The sequence below is a fragment of the Zootoca vivipara genome, chromosome 1 (genome assembly GCF_963506605.1).
Source record: "Zootoca vivipara chromosome 1, rZooViv1.1, whole genome shotgun sequence".
NCBI lineage: Eukaryota > Metazoa > Chordata > Lepidosauria > Squamata > Lacertidae > Zootoca > Zootoca vivipara.
In genome coordinates, this window is record NC_083276.1 from 112,062,146 (window position 1) to 112,074,786 (window position 12,641).

Genomic DNA, 12,641 nt, shown 5'->3' on the forward strand with positions numbered 1-12,641 from the left:
TAACCGTGCCTGAACTGGCGGTCACTGACCAGGGACAAGACCTTGGTTTGGGGTCCAAGCGGACAGCTCAATCAAGATTTCAGCGTGTGTGTGTATGTGTGTGAAAAAGACAAATTCAGTGCTAGGGGTCATTGGAGAAGGAACTGAAAATAAAACTTCCAACATCGTGCCGTTATACAAATCAATGGTGTGACTGCATTCGGAATGATTTGTTCCAGTGGCCTCAGCTCAAAAAGGGCAACCAAAATGATTGAGGAGATGGAGCAGTTCTTTTATGAAGGATAGATAGGTTTGTTTGTAAAAATTCAGAGAGAGGAAAATGACACTTTTGGATTCCCATTATTCACAGCCAGAAAGAAATAAAATGGTTAGGTTTCAGACTGCCATCCAGCTCCAGACCTGAGTCTTCTAGCACTTTTCCTCCCCAACCTTTTCCCGAAAGACCTGAATGCAACTCCAATTCGAAGCTGGCTTGAACCAGACAATTTATGTGGAATGGAAACACATTGCACCATTTTGTTGCAAGTCTCACTCGTAATGTCGTATCGAACAGTTTGTCTCTAGAACATCCCTCATGTCTTTCTAGCTTACGTAGAAGCAAAGGCCAGGTTGCCAGGGCAACTCATGAATTCACTGAACAAATCCTGTGATGTGGATGTTTAAAAATAAATATAATTTTGTTGAATCTGGTCAAATCTGACTGCTGATTGTGTGGAGATCTGCTGTTAGCTGCACAAGGGGCTAGCTAGTGTATAATAGAACAAGAACAACAGGGATCATTCTAGGGGCCAATGTCCCTTCCCTCCCCCAATAAAATATTTGAGGGAGCCAGGCCCCTCCAAAAGTTGATGGGCATTGCCATTCAAATTGGTGTGTGTGTGTGTCGTGTCATATCATGAGATCGACTATGTGAGCATGTCATGTCATGTGATCAATTACCTCCCCCCCCCATCCCCCATATTTTATTCAAGTTGGCAGCCCTGAGAGAGGTTCTGTGGAAGGCCAAGGAAAGATTCTAACCAGGACAAGTCATGATGAGGATACATCATTCACTGGATTGTCATCATCATGTTGTTGTTTAGTTGTGTCCGACTCTTCGTGACCTCATGGACCATAGCACGGCAGGCACTCCTGTCTTCCACTGCCTCCCGCAGTTTGGTCAAACTCATGTTCGTAGCTTCGAGAACACTGTCCAACCATCTCGTCCTCTGTCGTCCCCTTCTCCTAGTGCCCTCCATCTTTCCCAACATCAAGGTCTTTTCCAAGGATTCTTCTCTTCTCATGAGGTGGCCAAAGTATTGGAGCCTCAGCTTCACGATCTGTCCTTCCAGGGAGCACTCAGGGCTGATTTCCTTAAGAATGGATAGGTTTGATCTTCTTGCAGTCCATGGGACTCTCAAGAGTATCCTCCAGCACCATAATTCAAAAGCATCAATTCTTCGGCGATCAGCCTTCTTTATGGTCCAGCTCTCACTTCCATACATCACTACTGGGAAAACCATAGCTTTAACTATACGGACCTTTGTAGGCAAGGTGATGTCTCTGCTTTTTAAGATGCTGTCTAGGTTTGTCATTGCTTTTCTTCCAAGAAGCAGGTGTCTTTTAATTTCGTGACTGCTGTCACCATCTGTAGTGATCAAGGAGCCCAAGAAAGTAAAATCTCTCACTGCCTCCATTTCTTCCCCTTCTATTTGCCAGGAGGTGATGGGACCAGTGGCCATGATCTTGGTTTTTTTGATGTTGAGCTTCAGACCATATTTTACGCTCTCCTCTTTCACCCTCATTAAAAGGTTCTTTAATTCCTCCTCACTTTCTGCCATCAAGGTTGTGTCATCTGCATATCTGAGGTTGTTGTGTACTAATAGCAAACCTTTGTGCTGAGTTATGCAGCTAAATCAACAAAACTGAAAAACAAGAGGTATTTGGTTTTTTTTAAGAGCTATTGGACCCTGCTCTTCAGCCAAAAATGCTCCTTGACCAGCTCACAATCAAAACAGGACAGTCCCTAGCTGTAGACTTACAATATACCAATAGTCATATCTTGGATCTCAAACGCCCTGAAACTCGGACGTTTTGGCTCCCAAACGCCGCAAACCCAGAAGTGATTGTTCCGGTTTGCGAACGTTCTTTTGGAACCTGAACATCAGACGGGGCTTCTGCGGCTTCTGGTTGGCTGCAGAAAGCTCCAGCAGCCAATCAGAAACCGTGATTTGGTTTTGGAAGTCGAACGTACTTCCGGAACGGATTCTGTTCGACTTCCAAGGTACGACTGTATAATAAAATGATGCACAAGGGGAAACCAAAGGGAGGGAAGAGCAAAATCAAAACTCAGTAATCCCTTTCTAAACAGTTGTTCCTATAATGACCAACTGGTACAGCTCATGGGCAGGATGTGTCTGATGGAACTTGGCCTCCAGAAAAGCTGGAATAATTAAATAAGCCCCGATTCCTACCTTTCCCACTGAGGCCCCTGCATTTGACTATGCATTTGCTGCTGGTCCCGCCAATCCTTATTTGCCTGCTCTGGAATTTGGTCCCTGCCTGTTTTGAATCACAGGTCCATCTCTACCTTACTCGGACTGACTTCCAGACTCACCTTGAGTTCTGGAGCCCAACAATCTACTGCCTGATCCCACTGGGGTCTAACACACCCACACCATAGTTGCCCATTCTGAGAAGAATTAGCTCTTGAGATAAAATGGGTCCTGAACAGAATGGCTTACTAGGAGGCTGAATTATTTTATAAACAGGTAATACAGGTGAAATGGGCTGGGAACAGGTCACCTGAAAAATCGACTCCTCCTATCTATGCCTACCTGAGCTGTAAGAGTCTATTGGAGGCACTAATCCAGGTGCTCCCCAAAAAGTGAAGTGAGGCTGGTGGCTATGAAAGAGAAGGCCTTTTTGGTAGTGGCACATTGGCAATGGAGTAGCCTCCTCTATGGTATCTCCTCTATGGCTTTTTTGGCACCAGGTGAAGGCCTGGTTTAGTCACCCAAGCTTTTTAATTGTGTTTTAAAAATAGGCTGGGCTATGCAGCCTTTGTAGTAGCAAAAGCTTCTTTTGTTGCTTTTCTTGTTTTAAACGATTTTGCATTGTTTTGCTAATAGCCTGCTCAAAAATAATTACTGCTGGGCAGCTATAACATTATAATACAATTCTAATGTGAAAGCTTTAATTCTGTTATCCTAAGCAAACTTTTATCCATAGAAAAACTTTACAAGTGATGTAACCTTACTGATGGTTTTGTTACTGTTCTTGTAGATTTCTTGTAGATTTGTTACTGTAACTTGTAGATTTCCGCAGTTCTAATTAAACAAATACTTTAAAAAAGTGATGAAACAATCACCAAACCAATGAAGCTTTGCAAATCTATTTTGATTCTTTATTGTTCTACCCTTTTTTTTGAAAATTAAAAAAAACCACAGAATATTTATTTTGAGGTGTTGTGAACTTAAAACTATACGACGAATAGGGTGAAACTAACTTTACAACAACAGTTTTAGAGGTGTCATTCAGGGCATCTCATTACAACGCAGTAAAAAATAATCATCAGCTTCTCTCATTACAGTGCAAGCACAAAGGCTATTTTTTCCTCTTTCATAATTATATATTGTTTTAGGTTTCCATGCTTTTATTATTGCATTGATGGTATTTGTGGAGTTGCTCCATGAAGCCAGGATTTGGACAGATAGCAGGTCTTGCATTTTTCACCAAAGAAAAAGCCCTGGAAAAATTGAGTCCTTCTGAGTGCATTAGGAAGCCAATGATGATAGCTGCTGCACGAGAGACTCCTGCGTTACAGTGAACTAGTACCACACCATCCTCCAAGAGAAACGGAGAGAGAGAGAGAGAGAGATCACGTTTAGAAAACCATTATCAATAACAACTGATTTCATGTCATTTTCTCTACTGGTAAAGCATTCTAAGCACCAATCCAAGAGCAAGATGCTCCACCCAAATATATATATTACACACGTTTGCCTTCTGTTTCATATACTGATCTTGAATTTCTGGTAAGCGGCATGCACTGAAAGATCCTTCCACTGAACAGATAAGTGAGCGCTATCAGTCTTGCCTGTACTGATCACTTGCTGGGAGAAGTCGGTTAAAGGAAGGATCAATTCCAGTCATCCTATCTCCCAAATAGGTGCCTGATATCTAATCAGCTTCGGCTGTTCATATATATATATTGAAATGATATAAATGACACAAAATGTTTCAAATAAAGAAATACGTATAGAAACTAACAGGGTAATTTCCCGTTCTGCCATCTGTGTTAAATTAAGTATCCACTTCCAAGTTTAAACTAACCACCGTTTGTCATTATGTCCAAACTGGAAACTGCTGTTAGTTTAAACTATGATTCATTGGAACAAGTCAAGACCAGAAAGCATGGTTTCTGTATCAACTAAAACTAACCACAGTTTGCCCTTTTGGAAAGTATCCACAAAAAAACTGCAGTTGGTTTTAACCAACTTCCTATGATCTCTTCATCAGCCACACGCCAAAGGATGAGAAGGGAGAGCCTGTTTCTGAGGCCGAAGTGGACTTGTTCACAATCTAATGCTTTATTAATTTGTCCTGCTTTATTTGGTGGAGAGTTTTAATCAGAAGTGAATAAATGGTGTTATTTTTCCTACGGTGTAACAAAAGCATCTTGCATTATGAAGCATTAGTATAGTTAGAAAACATTATATGGGTATACTTGAGTATAAAGGACTAATCAAACAATTAAACCTCTGGGGTAGAACAGTGACACTAAGCTACTCTGAATGGCAAATCTAATTTAGAAGTGAAGTGGAAACCGTAACTTGAAACCTCGAGGAGGGCATGAAATGAACACACGTTTCAGGTAACTTGTAAACAATATGATGTGTTCCTTCCTTCTAAAATAACACAAAGCTTGATGGAGCTGTATTATCTTCCTCAATTCCAGACTATGTAAATAATGAAAATCTCATGGAATCACCTGGAGCTAGATTTGAAAAGCGAAGATATTGTCAGCTTTTAGCATCAAACATGCTGATTATGGGAAATGGATCGAGCTTTGTTTTCCTTGAACAAGTGGTGATGTACAAGAAGTGCCTTTCAAAAATAATTATTCTTATATAGAATTCTACCTTTCCCTATCAAAACGTACGTGGGGGAGATAATATTTCTGTTTGGGCACCAAAACTTCCTCTCCCTCTCCTCTCTCCATGTGCCCTCTCCAAATCTGGGTTGCGGAAAAACTTAAGACAGATTATGGGGAGTTGCGGTGGTGGACAGGGAGATGAGAAAGAAGGGCATTTCCGCTGTGGGGCCAGAAGTCTTTGTGCTAACGGAACTACCTCACAGGTGTTGCCATCTCTAGTAAAGAATGTTATGTCCAACACGGTGTGGGTCAGATTTATCAATAAATGCTATGGAGATGTCAGCAGATCCAACAACATCAGCAAAGAGGGGAAACGTCTGGATTTTCAACCTGGAGGAAAGTATCACTTAGCTTCAGCGACTGAAGGCTTTCTGAGCCTTCCATCCTCAAAGTTCTGTAACGGTATCATTTCATTTTGATGGTACAGCTGGTTAAGAGAGAATCCAAAACATTTTGCAACATAAATTTAAAATGCCCTGTTTTGTTAATCACAGTATTCATTTAGTGATTAACAAGTCCTTAAAGGGATCAGGAGCAAGCTTGTGTAAAGTACTATTCTATTTGATGCTTCTATTTATTTGCTGTACAGTGGTACCTCTACTTACGAATTTAATGCGTTTCGAACACACATTTGTAAGTCGAATAAATTTGTAAGTCAAATCCCATAGGAATGCATCGGGAGAAAAAAATCGTAAGTCAAAGCAACCCTATCTAAAAATTCGTAAGTAGAAAAAATCCTATCTAAACCGCATCCAAGATGGCGGACGGAGCTCCATTCGTAAGTAGAGTTATTCGTAAGTAGAGGTACCACTGTATTTAAGAGTGGAAGCTCAAATCATTTATCTTAAGAATACATGCAGTGTAAAATATGTACATTTGCTCGCACACATCCCGCCTCCAAGCACTCAGTAATGACACATAGCAACAATTTACCTTTAATTTGACTTGCTCAATGAATTCAAAACATTCAGGGAAATAGGAGGCAATGTCAGTCTCTGGCAGGTCAAGAATAGGAATGGTCTTATATATGTAGTCATTGGGGAAGGCATTTGCAACTCCATAGGCTACGTTGAGAACGTGAGTAACCTAAAATACAAAAGAGAAAATCATCAAGTCAAAGTCAGCTTTGCAACCTCCACATTCTGGGATGGTTGAGGACCTCAATGAACAACAGCTGAGCAATCTTTCACAAAGGCTAACTTGCTTCCATTTTATTTCTTGAACCCAAATTCAAAACTGCTATGAAATTAAATATTTTGCTATACACAAATATTAAACCAGGCCCTAAAAAGCTTAATGAATGTGACCTGATGGAGCTGAAGAATAATGTAAGACTAAGAGCAGCCCACTTTAACCCGCCCTTAATCCAATGCAGACACAGTCACCTCAATCCTAAACATATTAGTTGAAGACCATAGTGGCAATTTAAGCATCGGAACTAAATCCCAGTGAGTTCATAGCTGCCAAGTTATCCCTTTTTTAAAGGGATTTTCCCTTATGCTGAATAGGCTTCCTCGCGAGAAAAGGGAAAACTTGGCAGCTATGAGTGAGTTCAGTACTGTCTACTTTCGAGTGGAAGTATGCATAGGATTGCAGTTTATCATTTGAGTAGGACTTACTGGCATGTAAGTGTGCGTAGGATCCATTTCAGTTAGCTTCTGTCTTGTATAAGGAGTCATATAGTGTTACATTTTGCAATTCCTTCAAATGCTGAGCAACAGAAGTTTCAAAGAAACTATTAAAAAAAAACACCCTACTGCCAGATATCCAACATTCATCCCCCACGGGGCCATTGAAATCAATGGGTGTAAGTCACTTAAGTCCATTTATTCCAATGGCTCTACTCTGAGTATGACTTAGCTGGCAATGCTCCCTTGAAAAGTTCGATCTCTTTAACACGAGACAGCTTTTTAATAATGGTGATTATGTGTTTAAAACCCACACAGCTTCATTACCCTGTATTTTTGCATTGTCTCCAGGTCATGGGCAGCGTCTTGTGACCCTGTTAGGAGAGAACAACATTTTATTCAGTAACCTGGAAAAGGAATAAGATACAGAGTGCAAGACCACCCAGCCTATTTCTGATGGCGCCACGGGCTTGTTGCAAATAACACTAAAAAGCTGAGTGGCTGAGGCCATAACATTTTACAACAGCTAGGAAAGATGAAACCCTTCAATGTCTTGCAAGTCTATTAAAGCAGGCAGATCAATATAGAAATACAGGCTCCCTAATACCCACATGAATCCGTCTCTTGGCTCCACCTACGTACCAAGCAACAGCCAGGGCTTCACCACACCAACTTGAAGATCCAGGCTCAGGTCTTGCACATAACCACAGCCACCCCCATCGTTGCCATCAGCTACTTCCACCACGTGCATCCGAGCATCCTTCCAGGTCTCTATGATTCTTTTCCCACTTAGGGTAGTCACTCGGGTGCATTGCTTCTTCAGATTAGTCCTGGAGAAGGATTTGATTTCCTGGGTGAGCGAGTGCATTACATGGGCAAAGAAGCCTTCAAGCTAGTAGTAGCAAAGGAAGAGGGGAAAAAGGGGGTGGGGTGGAGAAAAGCCTCTTTCCGTGGTGGTGCGTAGATCTTTTGCAACCTTTCATACAGTGTGTGCCCTGAACGGAGTGGCACCCTGCCTAAGAGAGTCAGTCTGCTAGAGGCAGGCTGGCAGGCAAAGAGAAAGAAAGCTTGTGTACTCTATTCAGCTTCCTTTTTCTAAGACCTTTGCGTAAGGCGGCTTTCGATTGGCCACAGGGAAGTGCTTCTGGATTGGTTCAGAGCCCTTTTGTGCCAAGCAGAGAGAAATCTCTCCCGGCTGCCTGCCGGATGAAATAACACACAGCCAGCCGCGCGCACACTGAGATCCGCTCACACACTTTTTCTCGTTTTCCATATCCCTTTGTGGCTGGCAAACCACAGTGTACAGAGGACAGACACCTTTCAAAATGCAAAGTTGAGACGTGCGCTGAAATATTGGGGAGAGGGCATGTTCCTCTTATTTATCCTTTTATTGGATTTATTTATTTTTCCAAATGTATTTATTGGTTTTATAAAACTGAGAAAAATAACACAAAAATACAAAAAAAATTACATAAAACACAAAATTACAAAATACAAAAAGAAAAACAACAACCATATTTATCATTGCTGCTGCTGTTGCTGCTGAGATGCTGAGATCCTAACATTGTTGACTTCCTCAAGTCCCTCCTTTCTGCTTTTCATTGTATGTCATCCTTAGTAATTTCTATATCATACTTCAATCATCTAATTATTACCTTAACTAACTAATTTCTATATCATATTTTAATCATCTTATTTTTACCTCAACTAACAAAAATTCACCTCATATTAATTCTTTAATAACATTCAATTCTTATCTTACCCTTATATCTAAATCTTAATACTGTATACTACAGTACCTCTACAAATCTTCCTCTACAACCTCCCTGTACTCCCTGTTTATTGGATTTATATACGGCCCTTCATCGCAAGATCTCAGGGTGGTTCACAGAATAAAATACAAAATAAAAACAAGTAAATAGGTAAAACAAAACCGCACAACAATACCCCCCCCAAGAAACATTTAAGAGGCTGTAGGATAATAATCAATAAACTGAGGCAGTGAGAGATTTTACTTTCTTGGGCTCCATGATCACTGCAGGTGGTGATAGCACTCATGAAATTAAAAGACGCCTGCTTCTTGGGAGTAAAGCAATGACAAACCTAGACAGCATCTTAAAAAGCAGACACATCACCTTGCCGACAAAGGTCCATATAGTTAAAGCTATGGTTTTTCCAGTATGTACTGATGTATGGAAGTGAGAGCTGGACCATGAAGAACGGTGATTGCCGAAGAACTGATGCATTTGAATTATGGTGCTTGGAATCTCATGGACTCCAAGAAGATCAAACCTATCCATTCTGAAAGAAATTAGCCCTGAGTGCTCACTGGAAGGACAGATCCTGAAGCTGAGGCTCCAATACTTTGGAAAACTCCCTGGAAAAGACCCTGATGTTGAGAAAGATTGAGGGCACAAGGAGAAGGGGACGACAGAGGATGAGATGGTTGGACAGTGTTCTCGAAGCCACCAACATGAGTCTGACCAAACTGTGGGAGGCAGTGGAAGACAGGAGTGCCTGGTGTGCTCTGGTCCATGGGGTCACGAAGAGTCGGAGACAACTAAACAACAACAGGATAATAATCAGCCAAAGGCCTGGTTGAAGAGGAACGCTTTTGCCTGGCGCCTAAAAGTATATAATGAAGGCGTCAGGCGATCCTCCCTGGGGATAGCATTCCACAAACTGGGAGCCACTACAGAAAAGACCCTGTTCTTGTGTTGTCACCCTTTTGATCTCACGCAGAGGAGGCACACAAAGAAGGGCCTCAGAACGCAGTCTGGGACGGTTTATATGGGGAGAGAAGCAGTCCTTGAGGTATTGCAGTCCTGAGACATAAGGGAAAGAGAAAAGGGAGGGCAGCATTGTGGATGGAATTCCCACTGAACAAAATGTTTACTGAACGTTTAGAAAGGTTAGGTGGTGGTCGTGGCTATTTTGAAGAGCGTGATGCTACTGGGGAATAAGCGTTGGATTGTAGCATAGCAGCGCTGAAGAGAAGAAGAAAAAGACCATTTTGATCCCAGTGGAAAGGTGTGTGCAGTGGTGGCTGGTGCCCATTGGGACTGGTAGAGCAGAAGGTGGGGAGCTGAACAGTAGGTGGAGCCAGAGCAAACTGATGCTAGTTTTGTCCCCATCCTCCTCTCTGCTGAGTTCTACAAGGGCAACACTTGAGACTAAGGAGGCAAAAGCTGGCAGGTGGAGACAGATGAACTAGTTGCAAGCAAGAAGGTAGGCAGCTGGCTGACGGAGGGCAGGGTGATCTTGGTGGGCCAATGTCCCATTCATCCTAATGGACCAGCCTCCATTTATTTGTGTTTATAGTTCTACCAGTGGATTCCAATGCTTGATGCCCTTGGGAAGTGCTTATGAGTTATTGAACACCAGTCACTTTAATTTGTGACAACCTTAATTAGTGACCAAAAATTATTTTTATATCGTTGTAACCTTCCCCCTCCAATTCCCCGAAGTGTGCTCTAAGCTAAAAAAATAAAAATAGAATAATATAAAAAATCACATATGCCTGTATGGCTTCTGATTGAATGAGATTTTGCTGCTTAAGTGGACTAAATTCTTATTCATCGGCTGATCTTTCTTTTGCACGTATAGCCCATCTTTCACCCAATGGTCTTAGGGTGGGTTACAAAAACATCAAAATTAAAACAAGTGCAAATTGAGGGAGGGAGGGGATGGAGTCACCCAAACAAGGAGACTGGTGCCTCTATGTTTTCGCCTCCATAAGAAGCTCAGGAGGGTTGAGGAAATTTCCTTTGGTGAATCACTGTGGGGGGGGGGCAATCCAAAGCATGTCCCTCCATGATTGCTTTTAGGAGATCTACAGTCATATCGTTTACATTTTTATTTGAAAGTAATTTCCATTGACCTCAGTGGACTTACTCCAAAGTAAGAGGTGCATAACATTGCAGTCTCCGTTGTGAATCTCTCGTGTAACTTTTGTTTGGCCCTGAGGTAGTTTTATTCCTTAAAAAAAGAAAAAAAGAAACCTTGCATGCTATTTGAGCGTACTACTCAGAGATCCATTACTAAAGAATTAAAGCATAACTGAAAAATGAAAAATCAGGGCAAATGTTTCTCTTGCGAAGCATAACGCAAACTGATTTGGAAAAGCCCTTAAGCATATACTTGACTTCAAACACATTAGCAGTTTGCTTTGACTATAGCATAAGAGACTACTCACATTATTAATTTTTGGTGCTTTATTACATCAAGTTTTAGCAATGATGCCTTTGCGAGAGTATATCAAGTCCTATGTGAGAACTATCTACCGACCGGTATGTATGTAAGAGAAGAAATCTGTTCTGTGTTAGATTCCCTTCTCCACGGTATTTTCCAGGATCCTGTATTTGCTTAATTAAAAAACAAATTATTATAAATACCATCTGCTGTTATCACCTGCAGCCATTTTTCATTAACCAACAAACGTTTATTCATTTTTAATTTTATGTGAAAAGCAAATTATAAAGAAATAAATAAAAGCTCACAGGTGTAGATTTACCTCAAAGTGTTAAATCTTGACATAAGTGCTGTTTCCACTGTAATAATAATAATAACTGTAATTATAACAACCCTAACACATACCTGGCAACTTCAAAGAAAATACTGTTCTATATTTGCATACATTTATATGTGAAAACATTATAATATAATGATCAGGGTTTTCCATGAAATGATATACTGTAGAGTTATGGAAACCAGCAAACCATTGCATAAATCAGAAGATTTAAGACCAGAAAAAAATTAAAGAAATATTCGAATGAATTCCTCTGATTATGAGACTTTCTCTTCTGACTTCAGGAGAGTTATTATAAAAGTGTGTGCCAGATTTTGCATGTGACTAGTAAAGGTAAAGGGACCCCTGACCATTAGGTCCAGTTGTGACCGACTCTGGGGTTGCAGTGCTCATCTCGCTTTATTGGCCGAGGGAGCCGGCATACAGCTTCCATGTCATGTGGCCAGCATAACAAAGACGCCTCTGGCGGACCAGAGCAGTGCATGGAAACGCCATTTACCTTCCCGCTGTAGCGGTACCTATTTATCTACTTGCACTCTGACGTGCTTATGAACTGCTAGGTTGGCAGGAGCTGGGACCGAGCAACAGGAGCTCACCCCGCCGTGGGGATTCGAACCGCCAACCTTTTGATCAGCAAGCCCTAGGCTCTGTGGTTTAACCCACAGCGCCACCTCCGTCCCATCTGACTTTAGGAGAGTTATTATAAAAGTGTGTCCCAGATTTTGCATGTGACTAGTAGTTGACTGCAATAATTTATTAAAAACCAGCCACCAAGATGCATACCGCTCTAGCCTTCATTTATATTTATGACTATGGCTTTAGATTTAGGTTTTCAAATCTAGTTAGCATGCAACGTATGTGTTCATATTATCTTACTGTAGGGGACAAGAGGAGATAACTTACAAAAAAATAAAATTATAAGCTGTATTATGCAACAGCACTGCAGGGGTTGGCTTTCATTATCCCCAAGACACTCAAGCTTATTTAACTAGTGACGTGTATTTTGTTTATCTGTTTCTCAGTCACCTTTCCAACATACCTTATGCACATATTGTTTTTGTGCATTTCCTGCCTTTGTAGGCTGAATTTAATACCCAAACTGCCTGCTTATTTTCTGTATTAGAAGCACTCGTAGGCAACACATTCCAAAGCTAGGGAGCTATGTGTCAGCTGATGCAGCGAAAGCCCCCTATGCTGCTGCAACACCTGACATGCTGCATAATTCCTGGGGTACGCCAATGGACTCCTCCATGGGCACAGTGGTAGTGCCAGTGAAAATATGCCCAAATGGCTAAAATTGGATAGTTTCATGAGTGGGGTAGGGACAGGGGGGGGGGGACACATACCA

General features: G+C 41.4%; 1 protein-coding gene across 1 annotated transcript; it reads right to left on the reverse strand.

The window, feature by feature from the left end:
- Positions 1-3,347: 3,347 nt before the first annotated feature.
- On the reverse strand, positions 3,348-7,838 carry DUSP19 (dual specificity phosphatase 19). Its single transcript, XM_035133551.2, has 4 exons — positions 7,408-7,838; positions 7,093-7,139; positions 6,071-6,223; positions 3,348-3,825 (listed from the first exon to the last, which is right to left on the reverse strand). The coding sequence occupies exons 1-4, from the start codon at positions 7,631-7,633 to the stop codon at positions 3,619-3,621; spliced, it is 633 nt and encodes a 210-aa protein (XP_034989442.2). The 5' UTR covers positions 7,634-7,838; the 3' UTR covers positions 3,348-3,618.
- Between the last annotated feature and the right edge of the window lie 4,803 nt (positions 7,839-12,641).

Coding starts and splice junctions, on each gene's coding strand:
- DUSP19 (XM_035133551.2), bottom strand. CDS start 7,633: ATGCACTCGCTCACCCAGGAAATCAAATCCTTCTCCAGGACTAATCTG. Junction 7,140..7,407: donor GAAGCCCTGGCTGTTGCTTG/GTACGTAGGTGG, acceptor CTCTCCTAACAG/GGTCACAAGACGCTGCCCAT. Junction 6,224..7,092: donor AGACAATGCAAAAATACAGG/GTAATGAAGCTG, acceptor TTTGTATTTTAG/GTTACTCACGTTCTCAACGT.